Source organism: Condylostylus longicornis, unplaced genomic scaffold, assembly GCF_029603195.1.
Source record: "Condylostylus longicornis isolate FDR11 unplaced genomic scaffold, ASM2960319v2 ptg000074l, whole genome shotgun sequence".
NCBI classification, from domain to species: Eukaryota; Metazoa; Arthropoda; class Insecta; order Diptera; family Dolichopodidae; genus Condylostylus; species Condylostylus longicornis.
Window position 1 is genome coordinate 353,246 of NW_026578042.1, and position 17,766 is coordinate 371,011.

Consider the following 17,766-nt stretch of genomic DNA (forward strand, 5'->3'; position numbering starts at 1 on the left):
ATTATTTCCTTAACATGATTTTATCTCGTGTTCAATCATAAAAGAATAAATTTTTGTTGAAATTTTTTATTCAATATATTTAAATTTTAATTGAATAAATTAAATTTATTATATATATATACGTTTAGAATTGGAATAGGTTAATTTTATATATAATAGAGAATATCTTATTATATTTCTCTTATTTTAATAAAAAATTTAAAAAATTACAAAAGTTATTTTCAAATTTTTGCTATACTTCTTCAAGATTAAATATAAAACTATCTATTGGTATACTTCAAAAAAAAATTCATAGATGAGCGGAATAGTTACGCATATTTGTTCCCATAAATAGCCTCCATTTTTAAATGGAAAGTCCGTAAATGCAATTATTGAAGTATTTTTCATACCCTAATATCACTATCTAATTACAACTTAATTTTTTTAGTATTAATTATATATATTTGCACTGAATATTAAACTTGATATATACTGCTCAATATACATAGTTTTATGATCGAAACCCTTCGATCGAACTGCCATTATTAGAATTATTAATAGTAAAATCTCATTATTTATTAATTTTTAAATTAAATATTTTCATTGAATTTAATTTACTGCTCTCATAGCGACCAGTCTCGGGTAAGTATCCGGAAGTACTGAATGCATTGCATGCGATGCCTGGGCGTGATTATGGATAGTAAGCTACTGTGGAGGGAAAGCATAGGGGATAGGGTAAGGAGGGCAACGAATGCGTTGTTTGCCTGTAAGGGGGCGGCTGGTAGGCGTTGGAGAGTGAGCCCTCGGCTGGTCTACTGGTTGTAGGATTGTGTGTTTAGGCCTATTCTGACGGGATGGGGAGAGGAGGAAGTTGCAGAGGGTGCAGCGTATGGTGTGTGTTGGAATACCTGGTGCATTACGTACTAAACCTACTTCAGGTTTGGAGGTTATTCTCGACGTGGATGCGGTGATTGAGCAGGTAAAAGCGGTGGTTGGGAGGAGTGCCTTGAGGTTACAAGCGATAGGTATACTGAAAAACAGGGAATACACACACAATAGGATTCTGTGAGAATACGGAAGGAGGCCTATGGACGTTAGGTCTGACTTTGTGGTGTCATATACCGACTGGAGGGTTGATTGTAGGCTGTAGTTCCACAGAGATTTTGGTGGTGCTCAGGACAGCGGAATTGGCTGCCGCTAAACCGGTGACGGGATGCAAGCTGAGAATTTTTGTGGATAGTAGGGCGGCGATGGGTCGGTGCAGGAGGACACTTGGGGCACTTTGCAATATGTACAGGGTGACTGTGTGCTGGGTTCCCGGTCACAGCGGGATACTGCTCTCATTTTGAAATTAAGACGGTAAATATTATACATATAAATATACAAGCTCAATCACTTTTTATACCCTGCACCTTCGTGAAGGGTATATAACCTTTGGTATGGAATTTGTAACCACTTGAAGAAGTTATATGCAAAATGATTTCGATATGTTCACTGTCCGTCCATTCGATTGCACAATAACTCAAAAACAAATAAATAAATGTTACCAATATTTCATAAGTTTTTTTTTCTCCGCAAAGAACGGTCGACAACGGATTCGGGAAGCTGGTTGATTTCGCTGGTATTTTAAAAACTGTTGATTATGTTAATATCTTATGTTAATTTCTGAATATAATATAAAGCTAGTAAACTAATAAAACTAGTTGGGGTAAAACTTTCGCCCAATTACAGGCAGCACATTTATAGGCAGTGAAGTTTTTGTGGAATATTATGACAATTTGCAGAGTATAATTCAGAATTAAATTAACCGAGATGTTTTTACTTCTTATTTCTTATTTTAAATTTATATACACATGCAACTTATTAAATATAATATAAGATTACCAATAATGTAATTTAATAGGGATAAGCTGTTAATAATTTTATATTACATGCGTAACCAATTATATAAAATTTTTAATTCACTTGCAGAAATTTTTCCACAAAATAATTATTTTTATAAATATTTATTCTAAAATTATATTTATATTTAAACAATAATATTATACGTGAGTATTATACTTGGGATGTATATGAATTGCAATTATAATAATTACAGTGTATACGCGATTAGTGTAAGAAAAAATAGATAAATCACTTCAATTAACGATATTAAACTACAGCTTCTTTTCTACATACAATGTATATATGCTCTATGTTTGTATTATATGTGTATGGACATAAGAGTAAAACAAATTTACTAAAAAATATAAAACAATGTAATCAATTTCAACAAAAAAATCTTAAAAAAACAGAAAAATTTCAAAAAATAAAATTATTTGTAAGGAAAAATTATAATAATAAATCAAAGTTAAATTAATATTAATAAAAATAACGAAAGAGGAAGAGAGAAATAGAGAGAGAGAGCGAACGAAAGAAATATAAAGAAATGAAAATAGAAAATTTATACAAGAATGTCCTTGAATAAAACACCGCATTTATTTAAGTTTAATAATTAACACGCAACATTTAAAGTTTTTCTTTTTAGTTTTATCGTATATGAAGGCAAAATAAATAAAAATTTTTTTTTTGCAAAATTAAACTGTAAGTATACATAATAAATTTTCTACCGTGTAGGTATTTGTGCACATGCTATGAAAAAAAAAATCTAATATGAATGTAATTTTAGAAGCGAAATGTAAAAATAAATACGAGGAAAATTGGAAAAAAAAACAAGGTTAAGGAAGATTTTAATAAACCGGTATTGTAAATGCAAAAACTTATGAAAAAATTTAAATTTATAAGTTTTTTTATTGTATTTTTATTTTCAATTCAAAGTTTTATATTCGCGGTCACCTCATAAATTATTCCAGGTGAAACCTTGAAATTGCAATTTTTTTCTGCTACTTAATTTGGTCTCCTTGAAAATAAAAGATTTTCATGACGCTTCTCTATTGTGCACGATTCTAAAACGATTTTTCACTACAACTAACTATTTCAGTAAATATTGGCCTTTTTTAACATTTTCAGTATTGATTTCCAATTACGATACATTTTACGATAAGCCTGTCTATTTTACTCAAAGAGTTTTCTACCTTTTTTTCTCAATTGTTCAACTTTTGTCTGCAAAGTAAAAAAAAATAACGAGCTATTTTTACTGCTCATTCTGGTCGGCAAGAACCCAACATATTTTCAACAAACATTAAATTGTTGAAAATATTGCAGTCATATAGCGTTGTAACAATTTGACGTGAGAAGTTCTCATAAGTTTGTTGGTCTTCTTCAAAATTTTTATAATTTTTTATTTGACAAATTTGTTATTTCTTCCACGTTTTTTTCTTGGCTCTGTTCTTAACATTCATCTATCATGGGTTGCCGATTTCAGACAATTTATGAGCCAAATTTAAAAATTCATAAAAAATAAAATTTAAAAGAAACCAAATACAAGCAAATTCAAGTTAAAGGAGCCTGTATGGTAGTCAATTCTACAACCGGAATGTATATAACGCCTAAATAATAATTTTTTACTTTCTTACGATACACAACAATTAATTTAAATAGATGAAAACAGCTTTATATACGAGTAAAATTTTAATTTTAAAAACAATAATTTTCAATCAATTGTTGAACAAAATAAAAAATTATTGAAATCATGTCAATATGCAAATCAAATTATGGACACATATGATGCTAAAGAATCAATAAAAATTTTATTTAAAATTGAAATAAAAAAAAACAGGTGCTGTGCTGTTATCATATTATCCTTTTTATCCTTTTTATATATAAAAATCATAATGTATAATTCATAATTGTATTATTATAATACTTATGGTATGCATGTATTATTATACATACATACTAAGATATTGTACTGAAAATGAAAAGGGAAAACGAAAATGTCAAATAAGAACATTTGCTGCGTTACGTCGTTGCATCACACAGAAAATTCTAAACATATAAAATGTCATATTTCAATTCAATATATCTATATATATACATTATAACATTATAAAGGTATACTTAATACCTACATCTAAGATTGATAATATTATATGATGTTTGACAGTATATGTACATACATGTATGTCATACAATTCAATGAAGCAAAGCCAACAATCCATGTTATTCTTAAGCAAATACTAGTTAATATTTTATAATCCATTCAATTTAAAATACTAAATAAAAAAAAAAGAGGGAGAAAAAAGAGAACAAATAAAATATGACAAAGCTACATTTTATGCCGGAGTTTTCACTTTGTTTTTTTTTTTTTCTTATGTTGTTTTACAAAATCATTCAATCCACGAAAGTCAAATAAAAATTACATTATACACGTACACACTTAAAAACGTTTGTATTTACACATCAATTCTATAGAGAGCTTTTTATATTCATTTTACAATGTTGAACAATGTTTGTTTATATACATACATACGAGTATGTGTATATAACAAATACATATATAAATTTTACATATATACTTGTACATACATACATATAAACGAAAGTATATCTAATATTAGCTTTGATAAAAGAAAATTCTTAATGAGAAATCCTTAACGAAAAACGTTATTCGGTACTAATGAGAGCATAAAAAAAACAAAAGGAAAATTTCTGGCAGAATAAAACTTCAAATGGGGCAAAAAAGGAGACACCTATACATAGATGCATATATCCAAAAATAACAAAGATACAAACAGCATGCATATTGACATATTTCAATGTTTTTTTTGCGAAAATTGGCTTTTCCAGTTATTTGAAACGCCCTACAAATTTATAGAATAACGATTCGTGGACTTTAACGATTTTTAATTCAATCGAATAATTTTTTATATCATACAAGGTAAAGAGGATAAGAAGGGAATAATTTAACAAAAGATGATAAAAAAAAAAATAAAATTAAAGTTTTATTTATTTTTTCTATTATCTTCAATTTTTAAACTGGACGTGTTGTTAATTTAATTACTTCTCTTTCTCTCATCATGTAGGTACATAAGCAGACTCATAAGCACTGAAAGTATTTACCTTTTGTAATTTAACTTAAGGACTTTCTTTTTTAACACATAATTAAAATTTGATCGTACAAAAGAAAAAAAAAGAGACCAGTGGAAAAATGATACAAAACATCAAAAAATGGAGAAGCAATGAAAGAGAAAGGGTTGTACTATATAAAAGGTTATTGAACACAAAATGTAAACATTAAAAATAGTTTGATGAGTGGAAGTGAGTTCAAAAGAGTTCAATTGATTTTTTTGGTAGATTTTTATGATAGGTAAAAATTTTAGTAATTGTTATGTCAAATATCGTATGAAAGATATTAATAGACTACATACCGACGAAGGCAACTCGACTATCTGAAAATGTTAAAGAACCTTAGTTGATATTTGTAACCCCAATTTTTGCGGGATTATTCATACTCCTCTATGTTGAGGCTCGGCGGTAGTGTTTGGACCAAAAACCAAATTCTTCGAACCTATAGGAACGTTTCCGAACGTCTTATAGGCCGTTGAATTGTGCACGCAATTTAGCCTTGAGAGGAAGTATCGCGGACAGGACATTGTGATTGTGTCGGATAAACAGGCTGCTATCGGAGCACTAAATTTGTTTTCAGTATCCTTCGCGACAGTATGGGGCTGTCTCGAAAAACTCAATGAGTTGGGTAGGCATAACCGGGTCAGTTTGCGCTGAAATGAGGAAGCAGATGCGCTGACGAGGAGGGGGGCTAACACACCTCTTCTGGGGCCGGAGCCCTTCTGCGGCATCGGACCACGTACTATTCGTTGGGAATCAAAAAGGAAATCAGAGAAGAGGCGGTCGGAGCGCTGGAAAAGTCTTCCGGGACTGCGACAGGTCAAGGAGCTTCGGGGACCATTAAGAAAATTATGCAATTGTCGAGTCACTGTAGACTACTCGGCAGGCTGGGCCTGGAAAGCGAAGATACTTGCAGATTCTGTGGAGAAGATAGGGAGACTTCAGTACACCTTCTGGGGGGGTGTGCTGCTCTCGCTTGGGCGAGAAGAGAAATACTTATATGTATGGAGACTGTACCATAACGGCGGCGGAGTTGCGATCCTTTTTTCACCGACTGTACTCAGGTCAATAATGAAGAAACGGCCAGATAGCCACAGCACCAGTCACCTTCACACATACCGTTCTTTGTACCCTATAATTTTCTCTCACCTGTAATGCTATTGGACACCATAGATAAAACCGTGACAAAGTAAATTTGAATAAGACTGAACAATAAGTATTCTCTTTCCGAAATCTGAGAATTTGGAAATAAAATAATATTGATATACGAGTAATATATTGTATGTTTGTAATTTCCTTACAAACATACAAAATAACAATTTTGTGCACCTATATAAATTCATAACATATCATAGAAAATTCTATTATACAAAAATCAACAATTGACAGACTAAATACTTAATATCAAAGAAATATTTTTCGACATTGTTAAAAATTTCTAAAAAAAATATTTTTATTTAAACAATTTATACTATGGATATACTTACATATTTTTAGTTTTTCCTCTTCTAGTATTGTCTTCGTCACATCAATTCTTGACATACGTAATGTTGACATGATGTTTTCCATTCATTGATTTATGAACTTTTAAGACTCTTAAATTTTATGTATTTACACTTTCATAGCTAATTTTTCTTTTGTTTTTCAATTTTTATATTTTGTAAATTATTGTTTTTTTTTTTTTGAACACTTGTTGCTATAATAAATTAAATAAAATCACAAGAACGAGAGAAAACGCAATTAGTTTGACATTGACAAAACATACAATAATAAATGCTTATTTATAATAGCAGGACACTGTCAAAATACATATACATATTATATCGTTGGAGTTCGGCATTATGAAAATACTGAACTAAAAATGTTGCTGTGTTGACAAGTGACGCTTATGTTGAAAAATGGCATTTTTAATTTCATTAAAATTAAAAGAATTACAATTTTCTGGATGTATTTTGAATGTTTTCTTCTTTATTAGAATTTATGAAATTGGCAGGATTGTATTTTATTTCAAAATTGTTAATTTCGTGGCATGCAAAAAAAAAAATTCATTGTCCTAATAAAATTTTTGTGTTTGCATTACTTTCAACTTTTCTCTATAGTAGATGCTTTCATAACTAACTATAAATTATTTAAAAATTTAAAAAAATATATATAGAACTGTCAAAAACAAAATATGTGACAATAATTGATGACGTCTAATAAAAATTCAAAATTATGAATAAAAATCCGATATTTTTGCAAAGCAACCAGACTGTTTTATAAGCACTGCTTGTAAGTATTCTATTTGTGCAAACTAAACAAACACGTTTTGCAAAATGGATATAACGGAGTGTCTTAAAGTAAAACTGATCAATTCTTTTTATAGGTTGAATAGTGCATGACTGTCTGCACTATTCAATTATAGGTTGAATAGTGCATAAGCCAGTTAAATCTAAAGTTATAATCCAAATTATGTGATTATTTATTCACTTAGCTTCATAATTACTAAAACAACAAAAATTCTAACAAAAATATAACATATGAAGCTTTGTTATAAAATTAGAACACAATTTATATACACAAAAAAATTATGACCGAAAATAATAGATACAAGGAAAGACACAGATATACTATAAAGATTAACAAAATGGAGAAGATTGATTATTACAATAAAAAAAAATTTACACTTTTATCAAAAATTCTCTTATACAGATGCCAAAATTAAACGCAAATTTTAGTTCACTTTTGTTTTTCTCCCTCTTTTATATACGTATGTATAACACTTATAAATTATATTATTTAACATAATTGCAAAAAAACAAGCAACAGTAGAATAACGAACCAAACCAGCAAATAAAATTAGATAACAACAATTTTTTTTTGTTTTTCCAATATTATTCTTTTTTATTTTAAAAATATTTAAATTCAAATTTATTCATTTTCACTCCATTTTGTTTTTTTAAAACATTTTTAACGCGCTATATTTTAAATTATTGCGAGCAATAGCAAACAAACATCAATGGGATCAGAGATGGCAAGATTCCAAAGAAAAAAGTAAAACATAAAAACAATATTAATGTTTTATGGTTATAGAAAATTCGGGTACCACCTTACAAATAAAACAAGAAGAATAAAATTAAACATAATTTTTTATTTGGCTCTTTGTTTTTAGACCAATACTGTACTTTTATATGAATATAAAGTATTTACATTTTACCTTGATGCAAGTTCTCACTAAAACATTACTGTGACGGTTTATGTTTTAAGTAAAAGTTTTGACTCTTTCTGTTCTGAGTTCAGTCTTGATGTGCGATATTAAAAATTAAATGTTATAATAATAATAATAACAAAATGATAATAAATATATTAAAATAAATTCATTTACATACATACAAACATATTATAAAATTTTAACCTCTATAAAGAATATTAATTGGCCTCGTGAGAACTCTAGCGTAAAAAAAGTTTCATTTTTTTTTTTACATATTTTGTTTCGTTTCATGAATGAAAGTGGGGTCCTTTTTTTTCGTTTTTGTTCTTTTTTTTTCCTGCTTTTTGTTAAAAAGAATAATTGCCTATAAATGAAAAATCATTTTATATCGTTTTGGTTTTTTTTTCTTTTATTCCTTTTTCATCTTATAAAACACGGCGGAATGCTGTATATACACTTAAAAAAATTTCAATAAAAAGTTTTCAAGTACTTAAACAATTGTACATAATAATATGCTTGCATAAGTTCCTATATGTACATATATAAAATCATGAGTTCTTTATACATGTATTTGTATGGTATGTGCACCGACAAGCATTGAAATTCAATTTTAAAAATGAAAATGTTATTAAAAGTTTTGAAAAACTTTAAATTTAAAATTTCTATAAAAATTTAATTTGAAATTATAGTAAAAAATTAAATATTTTCCCGATTTATTTAAAATTTAATTGAAAAATCATAAAATGTTGTGAAACAATTTACTTTTTCTTTTTGGTCATCGAAGCAAGGAGGAAAGCATGAATGCTACTAACATGCCATTCCCTGGCAACCCATAGTTAGTTTAGTTATGTGTTTTACCACAAAAACCTCCTCCTTTATATTCTGATACTAGTCCCCTTAGATCAAGCATCAAATTTTCTTTAATATATATTAAAAAAGATTCAACGCTCCCCGATTTGGCAAAGCGCATTTTGCGCTTAATCAGAAGACAAAGTCCTCTTTAGCCTTCTGGGAGAATCCCGGATAACAAGGAACCGAGAGGCCTCCACGTTGACATATTGCTCCAGAGCTCTATATGTCTCACCGCCCTTTCTTTAATTTCGTCAACTACACAAGGAATCTTTAAATCTCTGTGCAAATCTCCATTTCGCACATACCAAGGGCATCCACCATATTCCGCAAAACCCAATCCTGGAACATTTGTATTCGCTGGACATGTATTTGTTTGGCACATTCCCACAACTGGATACCATACAACCAAACCGGTTTAATAATTTGGTTATAGAGCAGGATCTTATTCTGTATTGGCAACCTTGGCTAACGACCTAGAAGCCAATACATTTCTTTATATTTTATCGTCAGCATATGTAGCCACAATTATGTTTTCTATTTGAGGCACATCTCTCGTAAAGAGTAGATATAGTATTAGATCCGAAATACTGCCCTGAGGCACACCTGCTCTTATTTCTTTAAGTGTGGAACAATTAGTTGATTTAAACTTAAAAAAATTAATAAAGACATACAACATTTCTCAAAATAACTTTTGTGCTCAATATCACTTTGTAAAATAATTAAAATGTCAGTGACTCAATGAAGAATAATTAGAACAATACGCTATATTTAATACATATTTCAGCTCATGAGTTGCATTGCAATATGTTGCTGAACTGGAAAGCTATTACTGAAATTTTGAAGTCGTTTTATTGCTATATATGTACCATTAAATGCTCTATGATGCAATAGAGTTACATATTTTATACTTCCTATTATGGCAAAACTAAAATATGTATGACACACATATACATATGTATAATACAATATGTGTATGGCCTTATAAAAGTTGAAAATCAAAAAAAGTAATTCTGACAAAAACTACACATATAACGCGTATACAAAAAGTCAATAATTAAAAATTTCTTAAATATCTAATTTTTCTTTATCTTTTCTTCATTTTGTAATTTTCCCAATTTAATATTGTATATACATATATACTCCGATATATAGAAAGTGAGAAAAACTTTATGGAACAATTTTCTTCTTAAAAACTTTGAGACAAATATAAGAAAGTTAAAGTAAAAGTTTTAATATTTTTAGCAAACGTGGGCTGACAAAAAAAAAAAAATTTTTTTTAATATATTTTTTTTGAGTAAATTCTATATGCATATATATATATATATATATATACACGTATACTTTCACCCTGAACGCCATATATTATATACTTATCTATATGCAAGCAACTTATGTACCTATATATAGAAAGAACGAACTTTTGTACAATCTTAGGCGCTCGTATTAAATATTTTGTACATACTCTAATAAATATAATTTATATATATATAAACACATTCATATATAACGTATGTATGTATATACACAATAAGAATGTGTCCTTTATAATGCGTTTAAAAACCATACGGTATAATGTTCTATAGAAATGAAAATGCAAAACACAAAAAACAAAAAATGAAAACTTTTCCTTTTTCTTTATATTTTCTCTTTAAACTTAAAGAAAAGCAATTAAATCTCGTTGTGTTGAGGAAACGTTATTGAAAAGCGTTTTTGTTATACTTACATATAAGTATGTATTTATATGTATATGAAGCGAACTGATGAATTAATAATCAAAAAGTTTGACAGAAATTTGAAAGTGAAAGAGAACTTTCAATTATTAAAGACGAAAAACATTTAATATTCTTATACATTTTGTATAACATTTTAATTTCATATTTTTTATATTTTACGAGAAAAAATAAAGTTGATCATATCAACTCTGTAATACGAGTACGGACTTGACATCCAATTGGCAAATTTATAATACCCTTCGAACACACGTTGGCATGAAATTAATAGTAGACGTACTCGTATTACCATATTAATTTATGCAGAATTTCAGTACTGTAAATCTCAATAGTTTAAGATCCGACCAAACAACTATTGAAGTTGTATGGCAGCCACAACTAGAAATCAATAAATTCAACGATTTTTATAACACATAACAGATATGTCAATGACACAGCTTCAATAATTTCTGAGATATAGTAAAATAACTACCTCATATCCATCTAAATATAGGGTTCCGACATTTATCGACTCAGAATTCGACTGCTATTTGAAATTTCGTGATTATTAATTAAGTTTTGTTAAGTATTTGACTGTAAAGAGTAGAACTTGGGAAATTCTTCAAAAATATTAATATTTAACAATTATTGGGTATATAGTCGGTTATCTGTCAATATTGTACGCTAAAACAATTGATGTCTTTAGATAACTTTTTTAAGATGCTAAAACAATACATATATGTGCGAAATAATTTGTTTATGTCAATCATATTGACAATCCGACCTCGATTACAGCTTTTGAAAACACTATATTGGTTGATTGGAAGGTAAACCTCTCATCGAAATTTGACCAACTGAGTCGCGACCAGCCTTTAAATAAATGCCAACTATTAAGGTGTCGATTCAAATAACAATTATATTAAAACTTATAATGTTTATACATGTTTGTGATTGCAAGGTTTATATTGCAAGTCAACATTTTTTTTAATAAAACATAAAAGTTAGCATATAATTTACAAGTTTTGACTTAAAATTATTTTAGAACTATTCCTAAAATCTTCTAAAATAAAAATATAAGAATAATGAATAGAAATTTCATATTTTAATAGCAAAAAATCTATGAATATAATTAAAATTTTTCACTCATTTTCAGAACTGTTGGAGTTGAATAAAATTTCATCTTAAAATTCACCATAATTATAAATTTAATTTTAATTGTTTATCAGAAAATATTTGCAAATATTAAAGATGAAATGATTATTGGTATCTTTAAGGGTATATTTGGCACCATTTGGTGTGGTATTTTTTACTAAAAATATTTTTAAATTATGATTTGAAAACATTTAAAGAATACAAATTTGTAAGTAATTTTTGGTTTCGCCATTGTTTTTTTTTTCATTTTAAATAAATAATTATTTTTAATAATATTATTTACCATTTTTTATTCTACAATATAATATAATTTTATATCTATTGCTTAATAATAAAAATTAATATTTTATATAAAATAATAATTGTTCATTATTATGAAGACCATAGAAGATTGGTACAAATTAAAAAAATTAAGAAACAAAAAAGATGAAATTAAATCCCTTGTGATCCATTTAACTTTAACTTGACTATATAATAGCGTACTTGTACATATACCTATATGTATACATAAAAATAAAAATATCTGTTTGGAAAATTTTATAGAATTTAGAGGCGTCCGACATTTTACTGCATTAAAATAATAATTGCTATCAATAAAATAAAGAGTAATTATCCTGTCAAGCTGTTTTTTTTTTTTTATTATTTTTTGTGCTCTCATTTCAATTTTTCTATATATACATTATATTCATCAGAAGGATAACTTAAATTGTTTCTTACTTAATAATATTCTGACATACACAATATATAATTATAAATATCCTTGGAAGATATATTTGTATATATATGTCTATAATATAAAAAAAACTAACTATATGAAAACAAATTTTTCAATCTTTTAAATTTCATTGTTTCTCTCTCTCTCTCTAGATATAGGTATGTATATACAGTAATAATAATTATGCTGTGAACAGATTGCAAATGAATAAGAATTAGTATATATATGTAAATATAGAGGGGGGGGGGGGAGTAACACGTGTATCATTTACTCTTTGATATAAGAAACAATTAAATGAAAAATAATATTATGTACATATAATTTTTTAAGTAATTTGTTTTTGAGATTATTATCCATTTTGTATATATAGGTATAAGAATTTTTCAATTAAATGATATTCTAAACAAAAAAGAAAATTGTTATTACCATTAATTCAATTGCATTTTTAATATTATCATTATATTAAAATAATATGCAATTATATACAAACTTAAATATAAAATTAATTTTTGCACTTTATAATTTTAAGTGGTTTAATATCCTTTGAAAACAATTAAAAATAATGCAGTTGAACAAATATACAAAGTTTATATACAGATGTGTCTTATGGTGTATGAAATGGATTTCAATTCTTAAAGAAAGTTGATTGATTTTAAATTGGTTTTTTTTTTAGTGTTATGCTATAGTAGAAACAATTAATTTCATTTAAATTAATTAAAAAAAGGGGGGAGAGGTGGCACGCTAACACTCAGCACTAGGCTAATTCAAATACCATCGACATCCCTCCCGGTAAAATTCTATGACCCTTGTCAAAGCTCAACAGCAGATCACCAATAGGTGCCCTGAGAGTTCCTCTAGTCTGTCAAACTGATATTCTGCTAAAAAACATGTGCTCCTCCGCATTAGAGCGGAAACTCGGCGACCCTTTAATTTTCTATGATATTACTGTGCCCTGGAACCCATCACAGGGTTATCCCACATAGCAAGCATAAAGTCTTCAAGGCCACCCTTTAACGTTCACCAATCCAGATTAAGAGAAAACTAAATCCTTATTTATCTGTATTTCTCTTCAATTTTTCAATTTAAAAGATAATTTTATCATTTAAATTCTTACATAACATTCTTTTATATACTTACATAACCTCGAAGTAAGTTTATTGCGCCTTATAGGAATATAGAATCCCTAAAAAGATGGAAAATGTATTACTTATATATTTTCTTTGAAAATGCCCTTACCTCTTCATTGTTAATGCTACCTTTTAATAATAAAGTTAATGAAGTTTAATCAAGAACATTTTAATGTTGTTAAATTTATTGAACTATATATTTTGCATTTTCCATTTTATATTATAAATTTGGTGCGAATTTATCATTCCGGATCACAACGCCCTCAATTTTGTAAAATTTGATCTTATTTTGTATCTTCACTGTTATAATCTAATTCGGCACTGTATATATATTTCAAATTTATATTAAGCATTTTATGTCATGTTAACATTAATGCCAAAAATTTTAAAAGTCACTTAATATTAAAATTAACAAAAATTTTAAATTCTAAAGCAAAAAAATTATGTTTTCAGTTGAAACAAAAAAAAAATTGATTTTTTAACATGCCGCCGATCTATGAAAATATTTTAAATATTTTAATAATATTTTAAAAAAAAAATCATATTAAATGTTTCTATTTTAAAAAATTTTAAATAAGCAATCAAAATCATAATGTATAAGTATATAATATGATGAAACTTCGTCAGGCGGAAGGCGAACGAGAACAGTATTGAGAAGCGAATACAAAAATCAATCAAATTCAAAAACTTTAATTGAAAATTAAAATCTAAATAAGTAAAAATTTACCTATTTGACAATTATATTGGCATATTTTGTAAGCGGCAGTGTTATACTTTAATATAAGTGTTATACGTCCTAAAGATAAAAATTTAAAAAAAAATCATAGCTCGCAGTTAATATTTAAATAATTTCTACAGAATACTTTCATCCTTATTTAGAAAATTTTAATTGAAAATTCGATTTTAAAGTATAATTGAGAAAATTAGCATATATTCGCCAATGTATAATATATTATACAATGAAATCAGATCATTCCTATTGTTTCCAATATAATTTATATAATAATAAAAAAAAAACTCTTCGCGTCTTCGTCACAACAAATCGCTTTACTCTCTGATATTAAAATATGCGTGTATGCTAAATATAAATTATTTTGGATTTCTTTTTATCTTATTTAATGTATATGTTCTCCCTTCCATTATACTTGTATTATAATATAAAAATAAATATAAAAATGTATTCCACCTTCAAATTTAAATAAATTACACATTTTACGACTCGTTAAAATTTTTCTAAACATAAACAAAAAGAAAACATTTTAGATAAATTACAAAACAAGAAACTTTTTTACTTCTCATTCTCTTCCTGTTTCTTTCATTCATTTCATTACAAAATTTTTTTTTTCTTTTCTTTCTTATTTTTTACTTCCGCCAAACAAAATATGCTCCAATTTAATTTTGTCTAAACGCATTTCACTAGGCATCCATCCATACAACATAAAAATATATTTTTAATTTTATTTTAAATTGCATATATTTGGGATGAAAAAAATTATTATAAAAATTTGGAGAAAACAAACCGGTTTTTTTTTATAGTATGCCATCTTAAGGAATTTTAAAAACCAAATGATTAATTTACCGTTGCTAATGTTCATTGCTTTTTCTTCTTTAAATGTCATGTTAAATTATTCTATACGTCAAATATTTTTTGTAAATCTAGTTCATATTTATAAAAATATTATTATGTAGAAAATTTTAACACACAAAAAAATTTGTTTTTTTATATTTACAGCAGACACAGACACTGATGCTGACGAAGAAGAAGGGCATATCGGAAATGATGAGGAAGGTGGCAATGAAAAAGACATAAATCGTGACAAAGACCATCGGATCAATGAGGATGATACAAGCCCGTCAGATGAGAAAGGATCTCCTGAAGCTAATGGAGAAATTTCGGTTTCTTTAATTCGAGCTAAAAACCTATCTTTATTACAAAGCCAGTAAGATAAATTTTAATTTCCTATTTTTAATTTTTAAGTGACTTATTATTTCTAGGGAAATATCTACTAGTCAGCAAAATTTTTTCAAAATGTTAGATCAAAAAATAGAAGATGTAAGTTTAAATTAAATAAAATAATAATATGAAAAAACAAGGTCAGATTTTTTAATATTAAAATTATATATGTATATATTTTTTAGGGTCCCGATTATGATTCAAATAGTGAAACAGAAATAGCATTAGAAGAGGCACGTTTAAATGCTCTTGTTCAACATTGGGAATCAGCAAGCCTAACAGCATCGTTGTGTTCATCAGCGAGTAGATCGCTACAAACTACACCAGTACGTCAAGTGCCAATTACAACAACTGCAGTATCCTCATTAAATAGACATCCTCAACCGGCTGGTTTAATACGTGCCACAATGAATTCATTAGCGACATTACAACAACCACTTAGTACAGCAGATATATTAACACATCATAATACACAACCGCCTGGTATGGTATTAACACAACATCAAATAATACAACAGCAGCAACAGCAAGCTTTAGTTAGCGGTAATGGTCCACCACATATGATGATGAATGTTAGCAGTGTTATGATACCAGTTTCTGGTTCACCTCAAGCTCAACTTATCGGTAAAAATTCAATGAATATGAGTCCGAAACGTATTGGAGATCCTCGTACAATGGTTATAACATCTCAAGCAACTGGTATTCATTCTTCATATGCTATTGGGCCACAAGCAGTTCCATTACAAATGCAAGCACAACAACAACAAATAATGATGATGGGTGCACCAATGGGATTAGGTACAAGACCTAGACCACCAAATTTAATATCAATGGGAATGGTTAGCGGTATTACACAACAACAATTGCAATCACAACAACAGCAACAACAACAATCACAACAACAGCAACAGCAACAACAACAACCTCAAAATCAAACTTCTCAACCACCTGGAGTAATGCCCACAGCAATGCAAATCTCACAATATTATGGCCAACCTCAACCGCAAACATATTTTGGTGAAGTTTTACATCCTATGCAGGTATATTAAATATTTTATAATATTATATAAAAACAAATATTTTAAATTTCTGTAACATTAATTTACTTAATTAAATATGAATTTTAGGTACCACAAGCGCCTCCAGAATATAGATTTCCACCTGCAATTAGTGTTCAGCGTTTAGCGCCACAGGTACAGCGACAATTACGTGAAACACAAGAATTAATAAAAGACTCATGTCCTCAACTATATGCAGCAGGATATGGTAGTCCTGGGCCACCGTTACGTAGTCAACCAAGGAATTCAAGACGGCCACCCACCTTGGAGACACAATACTCCACGGAATTATCGTGATATCTAGAATAATAAAAATAATTATCTATGTAAAACAAATAACAAAAAAAAAAAAGAAAAAAAAAAATACCAGAACATTCAAAAAAAAAATTAATATTAAAAAATTTTTTATCTTAAGTTAATTTATAATTATATTTATTTAAATTCATTGTAATTTATTTTAAAGCCAAAATTTTTCTAGTCATTTAAAGAATGATTACAATAAAATCAAAATTCTATCTATATGAGAAAGAGAAACCGATCATTTTAAAATTGATTTTTTAAATGTAAAAACAAAAAATTAAAATTTATTTATAAAAATAAAATTTATTTTAAATAAATTGTAATCAAATGAATATTTCGATTTTCTTATATTTTATTTGATCAAAAGCAAAATATGAACAAAGCCATAAAATTCTGCATTAGTTTTAACAATAATTCAGTATTATTTTTACCTTTAAACACTAAATACATTCAATTAAGACTAAAATATATTAATAGAATTTATATTTATTATTTAAAAACAAAAATTAAAATAAATTACTAGTGCATTTTAAAAATAAAATTTGAAATTCCGGTAATATGATCAAAAACCAAAGCATATTCAAATTAAATATTTCTATTTTTAACATGATCGGTTCTCATTCTCTATATAATAAATAGAAAATTATTATTCCCATTTCGTGTTTTATAATATTATTTAAATTATAAATAAGCATTAAATTTAAATAAAATGAATTTTTGTTT

The 17,766-nt window shown here is 27.5% G+C and overlaps 1 protein-coding gene across 2 annotated transcripts in view; it reads left to right on the top strand.

Moving 5' to 3' along the window:
* Positions 1-17,203, top strand: part of LOC129612522 (putative uncharacterized protein DDB_G0294196) — a 77,855-nt gene extending 60,652 nt beyond the window's left edge. The window contains exons 2-5 of one of the 2 annotated variants that reach the window (XM_055526172.1): positions 15,467-15,671; positions 15,727-15,784; positions 15,871-16,725; positions 16,813-17,203. In XM_055526172.1, coding sequence (XP_055382147.1) covers positions 15,467-15,671; positions 15,727-15,784; positions 15,871-16,725; positions 16,813-17,040 — 1,346 coding nt within the window. In that variant the 3' untranslated portion in view covers positions 17,041-17,203. Of the gene's footprint in view, positions 1-15,463; positions 15,672-15,726; positions 15,785-15,870; positions 16,726-16,812 lie in introns of both variants that reach the window. The other variant, XM_055526171.1, reaches the window with a different exon arrangement.
* Positions 17,204-17,766: the final 563 nt, after the last annotated feature.